At 37.3% G+C, this 25,397-nt stretch overlaps 1 protein-coding gene across 3 annotated transcripts in view; it reads right to left on the reverse strand.

Annotated features, from left to right (window-relative positions):
* Positions 1-1,458: 1,458 nt before the first annotated feature.
* The window catches only part of LOC139120869 (kinase non-catalytic C-lobe domain-containing protein 1-like), a 133,423-nt gene continuing 109,484 nt past the window's right edge, over positions 1,459-25,397 (reverse strand). For all 3 annotated transcript variants that reach the window (XM_070685491.1, XM_070685490.1, XM_070685492.1), the window contains 4 exons: positions 18,832-19,107; positions 12,499-12,621; positions 6,412-6,629; positions 1,459-5,154 (listed from right to left, as the gene is read on the reverse strand). In XM_070685491.1, coding sequence (XP_070541592.1) covers positions 4,926-5,154; positions 6,412-6,629; positions 12,499-12,621; positions 18,832-19,107 — 846 coding nt within the window. In that variant the 3' untranslated portion in view covers positions 1,459-4,925. The remainder of the gene's footprint in view (positions 5,155-6,411; positions 6,630-12,498; positions 12,622-18,831; positions 19,108-25,397) is intronic.

The raw sequence follows: 25,397 nt of genomic DNA on the forward strand, positions 1-25,397 counted from the left end.
GATAGTGGTCTGTGGGGGGTCATGTTTGTGTACTTGGGACAGTAAAGTTAAAAATAAAAAATACCGCAATTATACGGTGTCGCTCAAATTTGATCAGAATTGGTACATACCAAAGATCAACAATAAGTGTTATTTCTATCTGTTCAGTGCAGGAAAATTATACATTGATTTTATGACAATTTCTGCACAGTACAAACAGAAAAACAACAAGAAATACAACCAGAAAAACAACAAGAAATATTCAAACCAGAAAATTAAGAATGACAAAAGTAAATAAGGTCTGAAACTTTAGGTACTGAAGGTCAACTTTAGCAACATGCATAGCAGAGAATCTTTCAACCATGGATGTACAAAAATAGACATCCATATGGTTTCAGCAGATCTGTTAATATGTCACAGTTCATAAACAATGACAGGAAATGACAAATTAGCTGTTTCAGTTACTGCTATCACTCCCAAACATAATAGGTAACCTGCATACAATAGGTTAAAGGTCAAAATCCTCTTATTCAGATGTGTGGGCTGATTCAGTTCACTGCCACCACTCTGCACACTTGCAGTATTTCCCTTTTTCTTCCTTATTTGCACATTTTTGACACTGACGTGTTCATTTGAACAAATTCACATCTCAACCCATGCATCTACCTGTACACCAAATACTGAGATGGTAGCTTTGGCAGTATGGAGCCTTTGCGTGTGACGGACATACATCCGCACATACATACCCACAAATATACAGACATACAGACGCCACCGACTCATCATATAAGCTCTTTTTGGTATTTATATTCATACCAAATATGAGCTAAAAAATCAGCTCAGGGGTAACAGAGAAATGGGACCCAATCTAGAAGTCTCCGTTGGACTGCGTCCGTAGGGACTAAAAAATACAAGGGTCAGTGACTTGGAAATTTGGTATGTAGCATCTAGGTAGTATTGACTTTACTACAGATTTCGATCGAGTGTAACATTTCCAGAAGATAGGAACAAAGTCATTTCGTGTCCATTTCATCAAGATAACATAAACATCGGATTAAAGTGCCAATTATGCAATTAACTAGGCACTATCAGTGTCTATGGAAGTAGAAGGGGAAGGGGTAGTTTATTACACCATTGTTTCTAGGATAAACTTTCAATGCATTTCTAGCCTATATCACAAATAATCAGAACATGAAAACTTTAGTTTTATTTGAATATTTATAAACTTTATGACTGTGTTGTCCACTGGTAAAAGTTTGGTGAAATGGTCTTTTCTTGCATGGTAGAACCTGGGCTGAAATACGACCCCTTCCACTTTTACAGGCTCTGATACTGCTTTGTTAATTGCCTTAGTGGCTCCCAATCCAATGTTTGTGTTAATTTTACATTATCGAGTTAAATTTCCACCAAACGACATTGTTCCTATCTTCCCGAAATGTTACACTCAATCAAATATTCAAAACCTGTAGTTACTGTAAATATTTGCAAAAAGATTTTTTATTGGTTCAGTTTCATGTAAACTAGGTTTAGGACAAAATTGAAGTCAAGATGGCAGCCATATCACATGACCCATCAAAATTTGAAGGGCCAGTATCAGTTTATACATTCATGGTAAGGAGACGAGTGTTCACTTAAAAAATACAGCCAATGGGCGGCCATCTAAGTCTTTAAATACATGTAGGTCATTGGAAATCTGCAAAAGTGAGAGAGTCATCCATTTTTCTGACAGGAACAATTACAAGTATGATATGTACACAATTACAACTTACACTGATAAATATGAGACAACAGTGCCATTGATACAACAGTGCCATTGATAAATTTTTTTTTCAATTTTAAAAGACTTGCTGCTAAACTGGTGGCCAGTCATAAAGGAAAACCCACAAACACCATCATACAATCTTTCGTTTAATAGGACTTGTACATTTCACAGTACTTTCCTGAGATGTAATTTCTGGACACTTTCAAAGTCAAGTGTACCAGTAACTCCAAGAGCAAATCATTTTTTAATCAAATTTTATCCTATATGATAGAGGTAATACTGACAAGTGTAATATTAACTTTAATATACATATTATATAATTTACCAAAGAGATTCTTCAAACTCTTATTCCCATAAATGTCTATGTACACACTTATCCTTCCTCATGAAATTTTGAACAATGAAGAATATTATACCTATTCTAAAGGATAAGTATCAATCTCTGTTTATACAAATATTAAGTATGTTTACAAAACTGAATAGATATGGGGCTAAGATTCCTTAAGTATGCAAAAAAAAGCCTTTAAATCGACACATTTAATCCTGGATACTGGATCAGTGTGGAATTTCATAACATTGAAACATCAATTAATAAGTAACATTACCTATATGCATACAATGATTCCAAAATTGCCCATTCAATTAATAATATCACGTTCTCAAATACAAATACACTTATGCCTATACATTACATCATGTGTTACAGAAGCTGAATATAAATGTATCACATATTTAAACACCACTTTGATCCGCATAAAATGTTACTTGGTATTTGTTTAGTCAAGAGTGTATTAAAACTTTAGTTTCTTAGAAATCTTTTCCTGTGCAAATGATACAGAACTTTACCACATTTCAAAGGCTGATGGCATATAATTATTATTGAGTGATCAATATACATTCCACAAAGTTGAACAACTATGACAGCTGCAGTTCAGCTTCTGTCCTCTTTGGATAACTGCTTGTCATGTTCATTGCTGTTCACATTCGTTTGTACGCTATTGGGCTAACTTCCTGATTTGTTAGATTTCTGCCCGACACAAATACATACAAGTATGTATAAGCCTTGATTGACAAAATATAAAACTCGTTCCATAAACATGATCCAGCTGCTTTTGACTGTCAAGGGCCGCTGCCCAATGTAGTACCAAGTCATAACTTCACAAATTTTATTTAGAAAGATTACATCATCAACTAACATGGTGAAGTTTAAAATGTTTGGCTCCATGAAAACAGAAAACGTCACAATAGCATTGGGTAAACAAGTGACCTAGCAGCTGATATAGCTCCGCTGTGTTACCTAGAGAATGACTATTTTTGACATGTGTTGATGAAGCAGGTGGAAATCTTTGATAGCTCGTTTCGGTGGCCAGATAAAAAATGGCAAAATTGGCTGCAAAAATACACATTTGTATTACTGTATTACAAAATTTCAAAGCTATCAGACAAGTACTTTTGGAGAAACACATTTTTAGACAAAAATGGCCAAAATTACCCGGAAAATACAAAAATGTAGACGTCATCATAATTTCAATATATCACATTAAGTTTATCTGTAGGAACCTGTTTACCTAATATCTAAGCTATCAGACTAGTACTTTTGAGAAACACATTTTTGACCAAAAATGGTAAAAATTGCCCCAAAAATACAAATTGTAGATTTCATCATAATTTGAATATATCACATTGAGTTCATTTGTAGGAACCTGTATACCAAATTAAAAGCTATCAGATGAGTAGTTTTAGAGAAACACATTATTTGACCAAAAATGGCAAAAATTGCCCTAACAAACACAAAATTGTAGATTTCATAATAATTTGAATATATCACATTTTGCTCATCCCTATAAACCTGCAAACCAAATACAAATTTGCATATTTCTGCATAATTTGAACAAATCTGAAATAGATCATATCTCGGGACCTATGTACCAAATATCAATACTATCTGATCTGTAGTTTTGTAGAAGATTTTTAAAGATTTTTCGACCAAAAATGACAAAATTGCCCTAAAAATACAAATATGCAAATTTCACCACAATTTGAACAAATCTAACTGAAGTCACCCTAAGTAAACTGCATATCGAATTTCAAAGCAATCGGTTTCAGAGAAGATTTTTTTACTGAAAACAGCAAAAAATGCCCCAAAAATACAAATATGCAAATCTGACTTGCAGTTCCAGAGGAGAAAGCATTTGTTGATGGACAGATAGACGACAATGGAAAATCAGCCTATGAGTTTTCTATGGCGACATGTTATAATATCTCATGTACAGTAACTGATTCCTGACTTCATAAAGTGGTTATCAAAAATCAATAAGATACCCAGGCATCACAGCAATGCTGAACTTGTAGCCACATACTCTGTCTTTCGAAATAATCTGTCCAACACTATCACGTTTGAAGACTTAATAAAATGTACTGTCTTGAATATTGATGACAGATCATAAAGTTGGTACCCTGAGATACATCCCAGACTCATGTACTGTTGAAGTATTACTTTTAGCCACTGGAACAGACCGATACAACAATGCTGCCGTATGGAATTCTGTACTTTGAAGACAGATTTCAAACAAATAATTGACAGATACCATGAATACTGTTTGTTTCATTCTTATCGCATACTATTAGAATGCACCAGCACTAAAATCTAATGGGTTATACTTTGTTTTACAAGACATATCATAGGGTATCGGTAGATTCTTTTCTATATTCTATTCATACATGCTTAATGTAGCAATATGGTACATGTTATTATTAAAAGAAACTTCAATATCATATAAACAATTTCACAGAACTGAAATAGAAAGGGATAGATCGACAGAGTGAACAAGCATGAGAAACCAAACAACATCAAAGAAGAAAATTCAAAAGTCAAAGAAAGTTCTCACAAGCACTGGAAATAAATGTACCAACTCTTTTTGCCTGTGACTTCATACTAATTGCATAACCAATTCTTGAGTTTTGTTATAAAGCACTGTAAGATACAATCTGTTCCATAAACTGACAGAATACTGATAAAACAACGTATATGACATGACAATGAAATGACATGAACTGATCATAGGGTATTTGGACGGACACAGCGTAAAAAATTTCCAGCACAATTTTACGTATACTTTGATGTTACTTCTGTCAGTACTTAATTTTACTAAGAGAGAAATGACTTAAGTCTTCAATATTGTCTTTATTGTAAAGTTGCTTTCACTCTCTTCAGAGCATCATGGAATTTCCGGCTACTCTTCTCTCCAGCTAACTGGAACTGCGATAACTGTTGGGCAGCCAATGTATGCAGATCCTGGCCCTTGAATTTCATCATTCTTTGATGCAAGAGTGTTTGTAATTCAGGATCGGCCTCATAGTTAAAACTGTGCTCTTTGAAAACCCTGATTTGGTCAACCAGTTTGGCAATGGTTCTGCAAAACAAAATGTAAACAACATAATCATACAAACCACCTCTTCCATTTCAAAGGGAATGTAAATTTTACCAATATAAATATTGACCTGGGAACTGATAAAACTTTGTTTTATTATTTGATGCAAAATGATGAAGAAAACAGAAAACAGCACATCTACAGGGTTATTTAAGGGAATACATGCACATTATTATACATCTACCATCAAGAACAATAGAATTTTGCGTGCACTGAAAAAGCCATACAGAACGCCCGTTCTGTAACACGTACAGTTTCAAGGTGCCCCATCCCCTGCAGCTGTATCTGCTTGTTCACTGTTGAACTATTTCAAGGGACCCATTGCACAAGTACTATAACATGTCTCGCGCGCGTACGTGTGTAATGCATACACACAATCCAGAACTTGCAGAAGCGCGGCCAAGATAGAATTCCACACTTGCGCTATAAATTTGAAGAAAAGTTGTTGACATTTCACAAAAACGGTCATTACTCTGACATTTTAATTCCCCTGTCACGAATGTAAGATGTATAATAATAAGAGTATCACGAAAATACCGCAAAGGATGCACTCGGACATGGCGCCACGCATTGCCCTCTGCTTCATGTCGGGCGATACGCTGCACCAATTTCCTCGTGCATCCTTTGCGGTATTTTCATAATAAGCTCATATGATACAGAGCAGTTGAAAAAAATTTTCTCAGAATTTCTATTCCTGAACAGAATCAAGTATTTTCCATCACATGCAAAAATCTCACAGTGTATAGCTGTTGCATATCAAAATGTAAGAGGAACTTATTTTTTAAAAGAAATATAAAATTCTGGCCACCCTAAATAGCTTTGTCTTGAGCTAAGAGGTTAAACTGCACGATGTTGAAATGCACGGTGGATAAAAAGTAGACTTCTCACCACATCAAGGGTTGGAGATAGCAATTTGATAAATACTTTTGACACAAATGCAATTGCTTTAATTGCAAACTCATACATCTGTCATCTATTTTTAGGCATTTCCGGTATGAATTCCTGTATAACCTAATGCTTTACATTGGCTTCCGTAATCTTATGTGTTTTACCTGTAATCTTATGTGTTTTACCTGTGATCTTATGTGTTTTACCTGTAGAAATCATCCGTGTTGCAAATATGGTCATTTACCTGAGACTTTTGTCTCACTTAGGGGGCATATTATATTTAAGGTACCCAGAATTTTAAACTACCCCTTGTTTGTGAATGTCTGTGTCTTATCATTGTAAGAAACTCACCTTAGCTTGGTCCATTTATACATGCCATTCGCAAGTGTATAACTTCCAATTTCTAGTTGTTGAACATGCATGAGGGATAGCAGAGTACATGGTAATGTTGGTTGATCACGGTGACTTTCACCTTCAACAAGACAGTGGCTGTCACTCTTCAAGAACATCTTTGCGGCAGTGAGTTCCTGCATAGCAGTGTTGGATTTGGCAGGAATATTGCGCCAAGCCTGAAGGTTGTTTCAAAAATCATGATGGTAAGAACACAATATTTCACCCATTTATCATTGGTAATCCAGTGAGCTTTTTCATTTGTCCGCATAATGGCTACCAAAATGACAAGTGTTTGCTGACTTAAAACACTGGAACTTGTTCTAATGTTTCTGTAAATCAAGACAACTCACTTCTGATATTTCAAACAAAAAGATACCAGTTGAATAGAATTTCACCCTCTATGGAGGACAAACCACTCCTGACAATGTTTACTGCGTAGTTCTTATGGACAAGTATCCAATGTAGATCTCTTCTAATATAATACCAGTGAGGGTCATTTTAATTATCATACATGAGACAAAAGCTGAGATTTTGATAAAAACCAAACTGACATGCGGGGTGGCTGATATGACATTAGGGATGGTTGATGTTTGGTAGTCCTTGTCATTCACATGTCATTACATATAACACGACTGGAACTCATTTGGGATAATTGGATGGTGAAGTAATGCCAATTTAATCTACAAATGCAATCTCATATCGTTTCTTTTTACATTACACTCTTGTTTTTATGAATAATTTGTATTATTGCAACATTCAACTATCTGGCACCTAACACTTTTGAAAAATTTTAAAAATAGCGTCAATGATGACACTGTTGCTCCTCTGCATTTAGCCGCAGGGATGCAAGGAGAGAGGATTTGGGAATGTTGCTGAGAAAGCTGCAAAGAAAGTGTTGAAATGTGAAACTGTAATAAAACCAATTGTTTTTTTAGCAGTGAGCGTCCAGCTTGGTAAACATGCCATCTCGTACATGAAGGCAAAAAACATAAATTTCACAAATGTCCACCAAACTTGGAATTTGCATAGATCAACATAGATCATCCAAATTGATTTATTTGCAAGGTTTTGTACATTCCTTGCTACAAAATTCTGTCCCGATTGAATTATACCAGAACAAGTCATCGTTGGTGACACAGCCCCCACTTGTTAATACAAGTCCTCAGAGAGGATAGAGTCCTCTTCATTAAAGGGCCATTATTTGTAACTTTTGACCATTTTTTACCCCGGAAAATTCCATGTTGGAGGCTCATATTTGTTGCAAAATGCTGTTTTACGAAGAAACAAACATGATTAGTGATGTTATAGCCACATAAAACTGCTAATTTTTGTTCAAACGTGTTGCCCTTCCGAGCTCATTTGTTGACGTCTGGCATGCTCAGCGTGCTGGGGAGAACGCAGATATAGTGACGCCGCGATCACGCCAGATGTACAAGTTCACGTTTATTGCGGGATCAAAACAACATTGCGTCGAGGATTGCCAGACATCTGGCTACGCAACGTGCTCGGACAATGGACTACGACGTAAGTGCTGGGCATAAGTAATGAATATTTATTTTTAAATTGCTGTAAATGGCTCGCGCAGGTGCAGAAGAATGCCTACGTTGCAATCCGCGTGTCAACAGAGTTTGTATTTCTGTCCGGACAAAAATTGAAATTTTCGTTGTAAAATCACATGTTATTTAGTTGTAGGGCACGTAATGTTTCCGAATAATATGCGATTCTCTGTTATTTGACAGGCTATTCAACATGAGCCAGTGATCATTTCAATCAAAACTAACAGAAAAATCGCCAGAAGATACAGCTAATGGAACTTTAATTAGGTCTGTGATAAAAATACTTTGATACAGATGGCGCTCAATGGCCAAGAATGAGTTCCATGGTGATGAAAACATAAAATCAATGTAGGCCACCATCCTAAGTTCATAAAATGAGTCAACTAGGAATTAATCAACAGGATGTTGCAAAACATTTTTGCATACAATCCAAACACTTAACAGATTATCACTGGTACCATATTTCATAAAGTTTGATGCAGTATTTACAACACTATGAGATCAACATCTGTATCAAGTTTCATCACATTTGATGTTGTATTAATTTGTGGCTATATCACCCTAATTTGGAAAGTTTATTACTTATGCAATTACAAATTAATTAAAATGACACTGATAAATGTCTTTTTCAATGTTAAAGCAATGTGAGCTTAACATCTGTACAAAGTTTCATGAATTTGATGCAGTATTTCTTGACATATCAGCCTACTTACGAAACTTCAATAATTGACATGTTACTGCTACATGACGTGAAACAAAATCGACGAGCATATGTATGAAATAGGTCAATGTCCTTGTACCAACTTTGAATGATACTGGTGGAAATATGTCTGAGTTATGGCTCTGTACATTAGAAACTTGTAACAAAATCACCGCCATGCAGCTATATTTGATCTTACTGTTTAAAAATTCACACATATATGTATGACATAAGTCAATGTACATGTACCAACTTTGAATAAGATCAGTTGAGACTTGCCAGAGTTATGGCTCTCGACATGAAACAATCGTAACAAAATTGCTACCACGTGGCCGTATTGGGCCATCTCGTGAAACCAATCGACATACATATGTGTAAATAAGTCAATGTCCTTGTACCAACTTTGAATAAATTTGCTTGATACATGTCTGAGTTATGGTTCCGCACATGAAAAAATCGGAAAATAGGGCCACACGGCGGCCATATTGGATTGTATCACAAAACAAATCAATGTGCATATGTATGACATAGGTCAATGTCCTTGTACTAAGTTTGAATAAAATCGGTGAATAAAATCAGTTGAGATGTGCCCAAGTTTTGGCTAAGGACACGAAAAAATTTGAAACAAAATGGCTGCCATGCAGCCATATTGGATCATATCATGAAACAAATTGACGTACATATGTATGACATAAGTCAATGTCCTTGTACCAACTTTGAATAAAATCGGTTGAGATATGCCTGAGTATTATGGCTCTGTACATGAAAAAATCGTAGCAAAATGGCCGCAAGGCAGCCATATTGGATCGTATCACATAACAAATTGACATGGATATGTATGACATTAGTCAATCTCCTTGTACCAACTTTCAATAAAATCGGTTAAAACATGTTTGAGTTATGGCTCTGTACATGAAAAAATTGTAATAAAATGGCCGCCTGGCGGCCATATTGGATCGTATCACAAAACAAATCGACGTGCATATCTATGATATTGGTCAATGTCCTTGTACCAACTTTGAATAAAATCGGTTGAAACATGTCTGAGTTATGGCTCTGTACATGAAAAAATCGAAGCAAAATGGCCGCACGGCAGCCATATTGGATCGTATCACAAAACAAATTGACGTGCATATCTATGACATTGGTCAATGTCCTTGTACCAACTTTGAATAAAATTGGTTGAAATGTGTCTGAGTTATGGCTCTGTACATGAAAAAATCGTAATAAAATGGCCGCCTGGCGGCCATATTGGATCGTATCACAAAACAAATCGACGTGCATCTGTGTGACATATGAAGTAATCCTTGTACCAAGTTTGAATGAAATCGCTCGTTGCATCTCTGAGATATCTGCGTGAACGGACGGACGCACACACGCACGCACGCACGCACGGACGCACACACGCACGGACATGACCAAACCTATAAGTCCCCCCGGACGGTGTCCGTGGGGACTAAAACATGCACGCATGACTGGACAGTGTGGACTGTGTATTGCATGCACTACATCTGCCATGATGATGGATTGCCAGACGACTGCACCGCATCACTGCGGCCCAAAAGCATGTCTGAGTGTCCAGTACTCCGCGAAGCATAATTCCTACGGTACAGCGCTATCGGCCGGTCGCTATTGACAACGGCGAACATTGTATCAATTTATTTTCAATAGATTATCGATCGAAATCTGCTTGGGTGCTGCTCGTGTAATTCAGGTCACGCCATGAATATTTCCAAAATAACCCGTATATTTTGACTTATTTACCATAACATCAAGGTTTCTGTTGGTTTCTTGTACTTAAATGAAATTGACGACACTTTTTTCAGTTTTTGTGATACTTTTACGTTTCAGTGTATTTTGGCGCGCTTTGGCCTAGTTTGCCGCCACTGTGAGCCGGGAACGACCGGCGAGTATGCAACACAACAATGTATCAATTTCCGACAAAAGAATATCGATCGATAACGTTCACTGCACGATTGCAGTGGAGACCCTGCGTTCGTTTGCCTCCGTTCTGTGTTATTTTTTCAGTTTACCAGAATTTTCATAGTTCATATTCGCTAAAATTTTGTGTAAATTACGACAACTTTACAGGTATTTAGTCTGTACAACTTAAGAGATGCTTACTGATTACAATGCGCCAATTTGAGACCCTTGTTCGGTGTATGTAAACGTCGTCAGATCGCCATTTTATTCCGGGCAAGAGTATATTCCAGTGATCGGAATAAATAAATGCAAATAAAACAAGTTTCTTGAAGAAATTCAAAAATCTAAAACCACAGGAATTTTGTATATCAATCAAAGGATCACCGTGCCGCTTTTCACCATCATTGTTCAGATTTGAAAAATTTGAACCTGAGAGAAGTGTACAACCTGTTCGGTACATTAGACGCCATTGTTTTCTATGGGAAATCGAGCTTATTCGCCACATCGTAAAATGAAAAATACATCTGAAAAACCCGCTGACTTATCTTTTTCATTTCGCTGTTATTTCTTACAATATTTGAGATTACACATCTCTTGAAGGTTAACTAAAAGTCTATGATTTTACTTTTTTGAGTTTCTCTCCTGTTTTTCTGAGATGACGAGTTAACGATCATTTGGGTGTTGACTGTGTTTTCACCTATTTTTGCACATGACTATTATCGCTTGGGTATTTTTGGGATTCCTCCTTCAAATTCTTGCCAAAATACTATAATGGAAAGAGCAACATGTAAGGGAAATAGAATCTGCAATTCTTTCATACATATTTACCTTTGCAGTGAGGAAATTCGGCGAAGTTTTTAACATGACGTGGCAGGTGGATTCCACCCTCTGTACGCGTACTTTGCGTATGTGTGGCGAAAAGTTGGGGACGCTTTCATTGGACAAAATGAGGGGCTTTTGGGCTGCAGTGCATCAAAGAACTGTAGTTTAAAACGAAAATATAACTCTAAACAAACTTTCTTCATGTCATTGGTAGCCTTGATTTTCTTTGGATATTGAATGGACACATTTATTAAAGACGTCACTTTAGCTTATCCACGACAGTGAATTGATTTTTTGTAGAAACTTGATAGGCCCAGCCAAGTACACATGCTTACTCATAACAGCTGGACCGCGATGATCACAACATTGTTTTGTGATATCCTGATACAAAATTAAAATATTGTGATTAATATGTCGTATTGACTATAAAGTTGCAAATGTTTCTTTGGATGTTGAAACATGTTAGAGATGTCTTTCATCATCAATCTCAACTTATTTTCACCAAGAGGTGAGTTACAGACCAACACTTTATCTGTGTATCAAAATTCAGTCTTCGGTCTTTGAAACAAAGCGTACTGTTTCGGTTTTCCTCGAGGGTCTATGGTTTAGATAGGCACGTTCAAATGCACCTACTGGGCAATTTTCAAAAATGCTGGTTTTGGGGCCCGTTTTACCACCGCTATCAGTGCTAAAACAGTATTTTAGCATCGGTGGAATGAGCTCTCGTCCAATTAGAATGGCGCATGGTAGCATGATATAATATAATTAATCATTTGCTTAGGTCTAACATAGATTTTTTTCTGTGATTTAAACACTCTCTGTCCCCAAATTAAGCTTCTGTATTAGTTGAGGAACCTGTTTTAGCACTGGTGAAACAAATTTTTACTGTGGCCAGCGTGTACTTTTATCTAAGCAGAATGACTGACTGACTGGCGTGACCAACACACTGACACAATATGATGACCATTTTACCACAGTTCTTGTCCAATCAAAATGACAAAGCGATGTACTTGTTACATATGATACAAATTTCTTCATACTTACCGGTACTTGTCTGATGATAAGATTGTCAAGTCCATCAATAATCTGCACACAAGTGTCATAGTTTCTAAGTTCATAACAGGTCTTTGCCAGGTGAATAAATTTACTTAACAGAGCTATCTGGGCCTGATGAAGAAAATCAATGAAAAAGGTCATGCTGACATTACATGCAAAGTTAAGAAGTATGAGTAACTTTGGTATGAATGTCCATGAAGTAACAAAATTAAAGAGGTACGCTACCATTCCAAAAATGTTGGGACATTCTTGAAGTTGACTTTTCTGAAATAATCTTTATGTGTACATTGCAAAGATATGAAAAAAATATGGGGTACCCATGCAAAATTTTTGAAAAAACACATGCCAAAATTGACAGAAAACCACTAAATCTCCCGTTTTGCGAAATTTGCACTTACCAGCAGAATCTTTATTTTATCGCAAACGATTAACAGATCCCAGTGTGCATACCACATTTTTGCATCGCCAGGACAGCTGAATTAGGACAATCCACTAAACTTTGTGATGTCTTGTCTTAAAAATTAATATTAGACCCTAAATTTATCATTTAACTGTAAAATTAGTCTTTCTAAAGATATAAACTTCATATAAATGCACAAAATAATATTCAAATGTTAAAAGTACAGCAATATCTATCAAACAGATATTGTTCTTTGATTTAGAAGCAAAAAAAGTTGGGGTCACCACGCAAATTTTCTTACTAAACTGCAAAAAGTGACGAAAAAAGAAGAATTTTGTTAGACCTGAGATTTGACCCTCTAGCTTACTGATATTATGTTAGAGCTACAATTGTTAATTATTCTCTACTGATCTTTCAAATAAAAATAACTGTCGATTTTTCAGTGCAAAAGCATAATTTCGGTTCTTTTGATTCATAAAAACTTCTGAAAAAAATATTATAGGTCACTAGCATGATTTTTTGCCATTTTGTCCTGTTATTCACGCTCACCAGGTTAGGTAGTCTGAAAGGAACATGTACATCTTCTGGACAAAAGAGGGCGCTCTCCTATATAGATGTAGCGTACTACCTTAAAATAGTGAAAACATTAAGAAACTAGAAAGCATTTGCAAGCAAAAGCGAAGTTCCAGAGACCAGAGCAGCGGAAGAAACAAGAGAATGTGTGACAAAGATAGGTGCAGAATGAAAGAGTGCTTTGGATTTTAATATTCAGGGCTGATAGCAGTAAACACCATAATACAACTAAAAGCAAGGCAGTCCGGGGAATTACAGTACACAGATTACAAATGCCTACATGTACGGTAAAAACGCAACAGATACATACGGGGGCGACAACGCACAGAAATGTTTATCAGACGACATTCTCGCGAGCAAGAGCAATAATTTTCGCTCCGCTGACCTACGCAAAAATCAATCGCTTTGACGGGTAGCGCTGAGTTGTTGCCGTAAAGAGGCGTGTCATTGACGACGATGATCAGACGAGAGGAAACATCTGACCTAGGCCGTTGAAATTGAGCCACATGCATTTTCATTTGATTAAAAGCACAGACTAAAACAATTTTCATTGCTATGTCGCTGTTTTCACAAGATACTGACCATTTGATCTTGGAAAGTTGAGTTGCTTTTACGTGCAGCCAATGCATGCCGGTGCGGTGACAGACAGTTCACTATGAATGCCTAGCTCTGCATGGCAGGGCTGTGTGTTACCGGCGTTAAACGGCCTCCCACCAGAGCCCCGCAGACTGATATAGGAAAAACCGCTGGTGGCTCCTCAGAAATACGGCGGGCAGTTTCTCCGCGAAAACAGCCGATTTTGAGTCCAAATTTTGCATTGATCATCGTTTTCGAGCACACCCACCTCGCCTAGGTACACGATGTGCCCAGCCGCGCTTGTAAACTTAGGGAAAGGCTACTTTTCTCTCTCTGTGCGAGCGAGGCGATCGATACGCCGCCATGTTGTCTCATGAGCATTCGGGCGAAACAGTATAGCGCCACGTACGGCGAGTATTTAGAGAAAAATAAAATCAAAAAGCAACAAAAAACAAAGCGAAAGAAAGCTAGAATTATTAATAATTGAACGCAATATGATAGTTGAGCAATGCCAAATAAAAAATAAATAAATAAACAAACAAGAAATGCCCGTAAAACCCGTCCGAGCTGAGCGATGACGTCATAAGCGTGTCGCAATGCATTCTGGGTAATTAAGGTAAAATTTGTGTAAAGCATGTTCTATGGTAGTAAAACCGGAAATAGAGAAAGAAAGAAAGAAAGAAAGAAAGAAGGAAAGTGAGCAAAAACTAACAGTTCCAGAGCTGGTCTCTGGAACTAATAATAGAATCAAAACAACACTTGGCTGGCTTGTGTGTGCTTACTATACTGGCACAGTATACTAGTACTCTCTGTTTCCCCATTAAGTTTTTGTGCTATTTCAGGGGCTGATGGTTATTTAAGCAATAAAACACTCCCGTATACCACGTATACCACAAGATTTTGACCAGTTCACAACATACATGCATGAACGATAGCAAGTGCATATATGAAATGAACTGGTCAAAATCGAGTGGTCAATCTGTGGTCACTTTAACACAAATGCCATTCTGTATCATCATAGTCTTATTACACATGTAGGACACAGTAGAAAATCAGTGATTTTTTGCTCACGTGTTCACACACGTGAGCATGTGTCTCAGCGATGTCTGTCTGTCTGTCTGTCTGTCTGTCTGTTTACTCAATATCTCAAAAACGGCTCATCAGATCACAATCAAATCTAGTACATAGATTCAGTTTGCAAATGGCAAGAACTGATTAGTTTTTGGTGGGTGTGGCTTGCTTACTTTTTGCTCATTTGCATAATTAATGATAATAGAAAAAAACGGATATACATTGAGAGTGACAGAACACAATCTGATAACATTTGCTAGAAATATTGATCACACCAAGATGTATCAGCCGTGAAAGATATCACGGGTTGACATGAAAGATAATTGCTAATTTGCATATTTAATGAACTTTCCTAATTAGGGATATGTATCTGAATTGACTTGACCAAAGTTGATGAAACTTGCTACATATATTGAAGATACTATGATACAATATTCTTGAAAGTCATTCAGCATTTTTACTTCATCTAACTCCCAATTTGCATATCAAATAAACTTTTGAATTTAGGGCTTTATATTTGAATTGACTTGACAAAAATAAATGAAACTTGCTATGTACATTAAAGATTCTATGATATATCATTATTGAAAGTCATTAAGCATTTTACTGCAGCCAATTCCTTATTTGCATATTTAATGAACTTTCCTAATTAGTTATATATATTTGAATTGACTCGACCAAAGTTGATGAAACTTGCTATGTACATTGAAGATACCATGGTATAACATTATTGAAAGTCATTATTTAGTTTTACCCTATTCCTCCGATTCTAAAACCCCCTTTTCAGAACCAAAGGTGACGGAAAAGATGTGGGGGCGTCATATAAATGGATGTCACCGTGAAATCGAACGTCGTTGTTAATTTATGCTAATTAATGTAATATTATGCAAATTTTATGTCACTGTTTTTATATTCACGCGAGCGCTGCAGACAAGTCATACTTTGTGATATCGACTCATGGCCATGCTGCGTCGATACTGGAAGTCGAATTTGAACCGTATAAATTAATGGAGATCGACAAGTTTTGAAATTTAGCGTATTTGCCATACCTTCTTTTGCTAAACAATACGATAGCAATAAATCATCGTATTTCGTGTATAGATAATCGCCATGATACTTTGTTGCAACAAGTACGCTACCCAGCAGCAGCTAGCTCCCCATAGCATGGCCACAAAGGTCAGACTATGAGTAAAGGGAAAGTCCCTAAAGTTCCGCTGGCTGTGATTGGTCACTTCACGCTTGGTTTGAGGTTTGATACTTCACTTTGGTACTTGTTTGTGACTTTGATAAGCCAGGGTTCATACACTTCAAGTAAATCAAAATTCCAGGACTTTCCAGGAGTTTTTTTGCCATTTTCCAGGAGTATTTGTGGTTGAAAAATGCCATTTTCCAGGAGTGTTTGCACGGTAAAGCTTGCAATTTTAATAAGCATCATACACTAATTTTTTTTCATAAGTTTTCATTGTCCACAAAACTTCAGCCCATAAGTCATCATTTTGCTGACAAATGCAGTCAATGATGAATTGACAGGTTTTGACGGTGACGACATCTTGAATAACATCACTGACGACTGAGACAGTTGTGAGTTGCCAGTGTGGTGTCGGGAAGGATAAATTCAGGGAAGGCTTAGAATTAGTAGATGACTTTACATTTGATGAAGATCAGGCAGAGAAATCATTAATTTGTGATTTACTTGCTCCTGTTTTTTTCCTACCAGAGCTCGATGTTTTGCTCCTTTAGCATGGCTTTTCATAGCCCCGCGTACAATGCTGTGTGTTCCCGGCGTTATGAAGCCTCCCACTATAGCCCTGCTAAGGTCCATAGACATGCGGTCCCAATTTGGACCGCACACGAAAAACTATTTTTCTAACTACTTTCGGCTGAAATCAACTCGATTCCAATCTACCGTATACCTACCCGAATAACTCAACCGCTCACAGACTGTAAAAGAACTGTTCGCATGACATCCAAAACCGTTAGTTTGCTGGCGATGCACGGTCAAGGGCCCAAAGGCCGGTGATATCTCGCATGAATGTACCGAATGGCGAGCCATGGGAACACGGAGCATCATACGCAGGGCTAGGATTTTCGATACAACGAAAGTCTTTTCACAAAGTTTGCATCTTGCCGCGAATTTATCTTGTGCCCGCTCCAGCCATCCTTTGTACTCGGGCTGTTTCAACCAATGATCGCTGAATAAACACTTTCCAGGAGGCATTACTGTGACTGATGACCTGAACAAACTTAAAATTTCAACACGGTCCCTCCGCAAGTTTACGATTTTGACGTTCGACAATTATACTGTTTGACATTCGCCTTTACGATCTGGCCGTTCTCGACCGTGTGCGATCGTAACTAGCGATTTTCCAGGAGTTTCCAGGGGTAAATTTTGATTTTCCAGGAGTTTCCAGGACTTTCCAGGAGTGGTTTTAAATTCCAGGACTTTCTGGGACTTTCCAGGAGCGTACGAACCCTGTAAGCAGTGTAGGTGTCGCAGATATCCTTGTCTCATTACATGACAATGGCTCTATTGTTCCAGTCAGGATTTGGGTGTAACCCCCCCTCCCCCCGGGGGGGGGGTGTTATAAACGAACTAACGGCCAATTACGAATCAATAAAATAATCCTGTGGGGTGTTATAAACGGGCGGGGTTTTAGAATCGGAGGAATACGGTACTTAAGCCAATTCCTTATTTGCATATGTAATGAACGTTTCTAATTAGGGATATATATCTGAATTGACCTGACCAAAGTTTATGAATCTTGCTACATATATTTAAGGTACTATTATACAACATTATTGAAAGCCGTTCAGCATTTTTACTTCAGCCAATTTCTAATTTGCATATTTGATGAACTTTCTTAATTAGGGATATTTATCTGTATTGACTAGACCAAAGTTGACAAAACTTGTTATGTACGTTAAAGATACTATGATACAACATTATTGAAATGCATTTAACATTTTTATTTCAGCCAATTCCTAATTTGCATATTTAATGAGTTACTTAATTAGGGATACATACTGGGATTTACTTGATTACAGTTGGCAAAACATGCTATGTACATTGAAGATTATACGGTACCAGGTTATAATAATATTGAAAGTCATTTCACATTTTCATGTCAGCTTATTTATAATTTGCATATCTAATAAGCTTTTACAGTTTGGCATACATAGCTTGAAGGACCTGACCAAAGGGAATTACACGTGCTATATTAAGTGGTGATACAATGACAGTACTAAAAGAAATGAATTATTTTTATTTCAGCTAATTACATATTTGAATACTTAATGACCTTTAGAATTGATCTGTGGTGATATGTTGTGTTGATCATAACACTTTCAATTAAGTTGCAAAGGCTCAAATTTGCACATAAATGCAATATATGATGAAACACGTGAGCATTTTCAGTTCATATCTGGTCTGAATTGCTCCAACTTTTACCAAAAACATAGAGATTCACAGCTGTCATTTGTTCTGCAGAGAAATGCTCTCAGTATCGCAAGCAAAAAATAACAAATAGCACAAGCAACAAAAAGGAAGAATGTGAGAAAAACAACTCTAAAGGTAACTATTAAGTTATTCAGTAACATTTAGAGAAATATGGCAAAGAATGTCAAGTTTTGTGTCAGATTTTTCAGAAGCGAGGCAAATTTAAAGAAAAGTTTTGTCACAACATGAGTATTAAATAGCTTACCTTGACTGTACTACAGCAGAGTATTTCACATGAAACCCAGTGAGAGACATTCCTTGAATGATCCAGTAAGGACTGAATTACCTCTCCATCATGTAAATCATCAACAAAGAGAGAACTGCTTCTATTTAATTGTGTGGACAGCTCAACATTGTCAGATTGTGGTGATTTTGAAGACTGGGACATCCTTCTGAAAAGTGGATTCACAGTACTTTCAACACCAACACCATATGCTCTTGAGTTCATGAAATGTACAGGATGTGCTTTCTTGAAAAGATCCTAAAATGAAAAATTGGGGAAACATTACGATTAACATTCATGATCAATAACACAAGGCAATGTTCTAGTTGATTGACCCTGCTAAATTCGGTAAAAATTGGGTCGAAATTTGGTGTACAGCTCTGGTAGCAGTTACCCTTCTGCCATTTTTACCTACCTTGTATCCTGCCAACTAAATGAAAATATCCCGTATATCACTCACCGTACAAAGTTCTGGCGTTCCCAAGGACAGGTTTTCTGACGGGGCATGGTGGTGTCTGTTGAAATGGGTTCTTGGGCTGGGAGTTGAACAGTTGGAAAAGGCACTGAAACTTGTCTGGCCAGCTCTCATCCTGGGTGGGGAACTTTGTTCTTTTTTTGGGGGGGGGGAGGGGGGGAATTGGGTTAGCAGGGGGACGTTTTATGACATAGTGCAGCTGTACTTGGCTCCCAGACACTTTCCAGGCTATAACCAAGCGTGATCAACTCTGTTTATGCATATAAGGCAATGACAGGTTGTGACTCCGACGACTGGCAGCCTAATGATGCAAACACAAAATTCAACCATCTCAACTGTTGATCAGAGGTCAACCTCCTCATAGTCTACCAACCTGGGTTGACCCGCTCTACCTGTAATGCCTAGATTCAACTTAGTCTTCTTGTTGGGAGAACTCTAGAAGAGGAAATTCTTAGTTTGGGCTAGGGTGAGGGGTAGGACCCCAATTCGTTTAAAAGTCAAAATCACACAAAAAAGGATTCTGCTTTAACAAAAAATAAAATTCAATCAGACCATGCAGTCTGAAAGGAGCCTATGAAATTTGCATAAAAGTTCGTGTTAGAGAGCCTCGTTTTCGTTACGCTGACCGCCACTGCAGTGAGGGATAAAATACGGCGAAAGGGTCGTCTTTAAATATCGACGTGCAGCAAAACGTACAATAGCTAGAACTATAATTTTTGCTTTCAGTTGTAGCATACATACTAATGATCTGTTTTCCTTGGGTAAACTCACAAAAGTTGAGAAGATTTTATTTAAATCGCTACAAAGTGGGTGGCGAGGTCGACCCGCCAAATGCGGAAGTAAACTTCACCTTTTTCGTAAAACAGCTCGATAATGACCTTAGAGGTCTTAAGCCAAGCCGAAAATTTCAGAAAATATTCATTTAACTATTATCAACATTTGGTGAAATTTTCATGACCGTGCGACCATGGACATGTATTTGCGGCAGTGTTGAATGTTGGCATGCAGTTACCATATCGCTGTATACGTAGATCTCGAGGGTCTATGAGTATACGAACACCCGTTACGCTACGTACACTCCACGCTGTTTACCGCGACCAAACCACTTGTAGTTCACACGGCGCGGGTGTTACACGATTAATCTTTTATTTTTTTCAAAGTTTACTCCTGTAATCTCGGGTCACTGATGTTATATATAAATAAAGTATTTAATTAATGTCACATTATGACCATCAATACTTAAAAAAATTTTTTGCTAGTTACATGAGTTATAAAATGTGCCAGTCTAGTTCGAGCACGCACGGTAATGCTAGCAGGGATGGCCGCAACGCGCAGCTGTTTACCGGCTATCATTCTAGCCGCATCTATATTCACGTACTCGTGTGCGGGATACAGAGTAGCCGTCTTTATCCATGGAGATTTTTTGCAGTCGATGTTATTTCCTACAGTTTTTGTATGCTTGCTAGCTACTAGAATGCGAAAACGGAAAAAATCACTCATAAACGAAACAGCACTGCATGCTAGTCAGTACGACGGGTGTCTACCACTATACTACGTATACGGCCGCAGACAGTGATAAACGTAGCCCTTCTGTCACCGTAGTGTTTTTTTTCCATTTGCACTGTCCACGACTTTACCGAGAAGCCAGCCAGGCAGATTGTGTTGGCCAGTGAGGTAACACAAGCTTGCAGTCTTGCTTCCTCGTCACAATCATTGAAAACATAAACAGAACCGAAAAAATCTGCCAAGTTAGCCGGTGAGGACCGAGAAAGAGCTGAAAGAGTTTACGTGTACACTCACGCTGCGCTGTACGTCGCCATGTTAGATTTAACACATGAACGTCGCTGCATAGTCAACTTCAACGAGACTTATTTCAAAAACGGAGGCTTAAGCCACTGAGATTTTTTCAGATCGTATGGACCTACTCAAGATACGTCCCCTCCCTACTTCTCATGGAAATTTGACTTTGGATATGCTTTTGCGGCAGTGTTTAGTGAACGGCATTTTCGGTCGCTCGAAAACCATGAAAATAAGGCTAACGCAAAAACGAATCGATAAAACCCCATAAAAAATCATCGGCGAACACTAACTAAGAGTACAATTCAGCCGCTAACTGGAAACAGGACGGATGCTAAACGAAGGCTGAGATATCTGCGGATAAAATTCTGGCGAAAAATGCCATAACCGTCACTCACTGGCTAGAGGGCGCTGTTCGAATTTGAACTAAATCCCTAATTATGCATGCAAATGAAGTACCCTCCTTTCAGACTGATGAAACCACACCAGATAAGAAAGAATGAAAAGACAGATACAGGACACATATTCATGTACAGTTTTAAATGTGTGCACTGCAACTAAATGTAAATATATGGCTCAGACACATTATTATCTTCGAGTTCATAGAAAAAGAAATGGGACATAAATTATGACAAGCTAAACATTATAAAACAGAATTTGAATGCTGACATGAGAATATACAGACTATTTGGGTTGACACCAAAAATAAGTGATTAGGTTTCTAGTGCACTAGCTTTTATGATCATGACACCTAAGATGGTCTACTCATGTCCCATGTGGACTAACAAACAGTAAGTGTGGCTACCCACAATTCTCCATCATCAGTACACACAGAGATCTCTAATTGAACTGAAGCAAATTTCTTCTGTACACACAACAGCTCAGTTGATATTTCGAAATGCTGACAACATTTCTGTGATAATCATAATTTTCTTATTTCCCTCTGTTAATAATGAGAAGATCAAACCCTTTTAGCAATTTTGTAATTTGTAAACATATATTTTTGACAGCCATACACAGTATTTTCAAGGAAACTAAGGGAATAAGTTGCATCTGTGTTGGAAAAAAGAAAGCAGGGTACTGGATTTTTTTGAGTGTTCATGACAAAGGAAATTTGCATGTCTGACAGGTGGTATGATGAGACCATCTAAGTTACTGATAACTTTATCTTGACAAGTGTACAATTTTAGCACTTTAAAAATAATAATTTTGGAGTATATTTTTCAGAAATAATCTTGAAATAAAATTCTAAGTTTAAAATAGTTTGGAAATTGATAAAATTAAATGAGCTTGTGAGCAAAAAATGTCCGCGTGAACAAATCAAGGGGAATTGCGGGTAGCCTCACTTACTGTGTAACATGGCAACATTGTGTCTGTTCCACTATGTCAGAGGCCTTTGTACCGTGCAATGCTGCCAAGTCATGTGGTGTTCCAAGTCATGGTGTACTTATCCCTACCAATGGATAAAGTGAAATTGTGGTTGCAGAGCTACCCTTAGTATTATTGCCTTGGTGGTTTCTAACTAAATAATGGTGTGTTGTGCATGTACTCTCAGTGTATGACATAATGCACTATTGTAACATCTAAAGCAGTAAGCAACCCCCCACCCCTCACCCCCAAAACTACAGTAAGCCACTCACATAATTGTTTTTCGTGCGCTAACCCTTGTTCACCTTTCCCTGTCCAGAGACATATGAAAATTAATAAACACAGTTCACCTGTCTAAAAAATAGTGTCAATGACACTGTCCTCCCATTTTACAGATATACTAACTACTGGTACACACATGACATTGCATTCTTACAGGTTGACTAGGAAAATTCCATAGCATTTGCAAGTCCAAATTAATCTTATACCCCAGCAATATGAAATGCTCCATCTCATAATGACTTTTACACATCTAGGATCAAGACTATCATGTTTTGCAGCAATCCGACAAATACTTTGGGAGAAAATGATTTTTTGACAAAAAATGGGAAAAATTGCCCCAAAAATACAAATATGAAAATTTCACCACAATTTGAACAAATCTGACAAAGGCCAACCCTAGGATCATACATACAAGTTTTTAAGGCAATGGAATGAGCGCTTTCAGAAAAGAAGATTTTTTGACAAAAAAAAGGGAAAATCGCCCAAAAAATACAACTTTCAAAATTTCACCACAATTTGAAGAAATGTAACTTAAGTCACTATAAAGAGCCTGCATACAAAGTTTCAACCAAATCTGGCCAGTGGTTACAAAGTTTTAGCAATTTGCAGGATCTTTCCTTTTTTCCCCTTCATTTGCATATTTTTTACTTTGACATGTTTATTTCAACTAATTCACATCTCCACCCCTGGGTGCACCTGTCCACCAAATACTAAGATGGTAGGTGCTGCGATTTAGGAGTTTTTAATGTGGACGGACATACATCCGCACATCTTAACTAACATACATACATACATACATACAGACAGACCATAGACCTACAAAAAACGTCAGAAGACAGACAGACAGACAGACAGACATACACATACATTTATTTTTACAGCTTTTAACCTCCAACAGCCGACCAACTTGTCAATATCAGCTTGTTCAACTTGATACTACTGCTTATAATAATATAAACGAGGGTTAATTACATTCTAATTAAAGTAAGCAAGACTTGCTTATTAAGATTTATGTCATAAAAAACAGCATATCTGTCAGTTTATAAAGAATCTTCAGCTGGTTATCTTTATCAGTATTTTCATCCTATTAACCAAGCACATTTTAACTTTCAAATTAAAATTGCAAGTAATTTCTGTTGAATAAGTTGAGCCTGTAGGTACTCAGAGAAAGCACACTGAAGAGACAAATGTTTGCAACTTAAGAAGGTCAAGGTCATCAAAAGCATTATAAGGAATCATGTACACACTTTCATTGCACTGTTTACACAGATTGCATAATTGCTATACCAAATAGCACATGAGGAATCTTACAGCCCAGCTTTACCATAAAACCCTATCACTTTGACCACTCTTTAAATTGACCACTCTTTTTTCCTCAAAAAGTAATTTATTTTATCCTTACCAAGTCAGCCATAAATGGAAATTGGAACTTTCTCTATCTCTATTTATTTGACCAACCTATCATGACAAACTATTATGAGCAACAGGCAGTACTTGACTTTAAATGAATGACCTACTACATTTACCTGTGTACCAAATTTGAAAGCATGACAAAAAGTACCACAACATTTGCAAATTTCGGCATGAGTTCACAGAATCATCTTCAGGTCACTCCTAGGAACCTGCACACCCAATTAAAAAGTCATGGCATACACAGTTTCAACAATGATTTTTTTAACCAAAAATGGCAAAAATTGCCCAAAAATGCAAATATGCAAATTTTGCCATAATTTTGATGAATTCTATTTTAAGTTATCACAAGGCACCTGCACACCAAATTTTAAAGCAAACAGACAATTGGTTTCAGAGGTAACAATATTTTGCTGAAATGGCAAAAAAAATAGAGAAAAAAATTCATTAAAAATAGAAAGCAGCCAATATTGACACCAAATCTGTATGTTTGAATGAGTGGGGCCCAAGGTACCTAAATATGACAATGATTAGAAGAGTAGTTCCTGAGTTATTGATTTTTGACCATTTTCGCCCTTTTTTCTACCTCGTTTGCATATCCATGAGACTAACAAGTTCATTTTAGAACGGCACATCTACACCATATACCAGTGTTTCCGTTAACGCAAAATCCTGCGTATTTTACGCAAAATTGTTCGGAAATACGCAAAAAAAATCATGACTGCGTAAACAAATACGCATTGAGAAATGCCGCCCAATGACACGACGTACTTGGCCCGCACTACATTACCTGAACGTGGTTCAATGCAGGACAAAAATAGAACATATATGCACCTGCTTGCAAGTGACATTTATCATGATATTGCAACATTTTAGACTTTAGCAGACCGCAGCACTTTATGCAACATTGTATTTCATCATCACAAAACGTCATGTCAATCAGTTCTGTACAGACAATGGCACTACAGATGCAAAAAATTCGAGAATCGATCGAGTCTACGTTGTTTGGTTGTTGGTAACACAATACAGTTAATGGTCATTACGTCGCATGTTATTTGGAAAGTGTTTACGGGTGACCATTTAGACTCTGTCGGGTTGCATTCTTGAGAGGTCCCGCTGGACTTTGAACAGTATCTGCTTTTTGTTGGCCCTTTGAAAACACTAATTTCGTAGTCAGAAGGTATTTTCTTTGAACATGAACTCATTGGGCTGCTCA

The sequence above is a fragment of the Ptychodera flava genome, chromosome 20 (assembly GCF_041260155.1).
Source record: "Ptychodera flava strain L36383 chromosome 20, AS_Pfla_20210202, whole genome shotgun sequence".
Taxonomy (NCBI): Eukaryota; Metazoa; Hemichordata; class Enteropneusta; family Ptychoderidae; genus Ptychodera; species Ptychodera flava.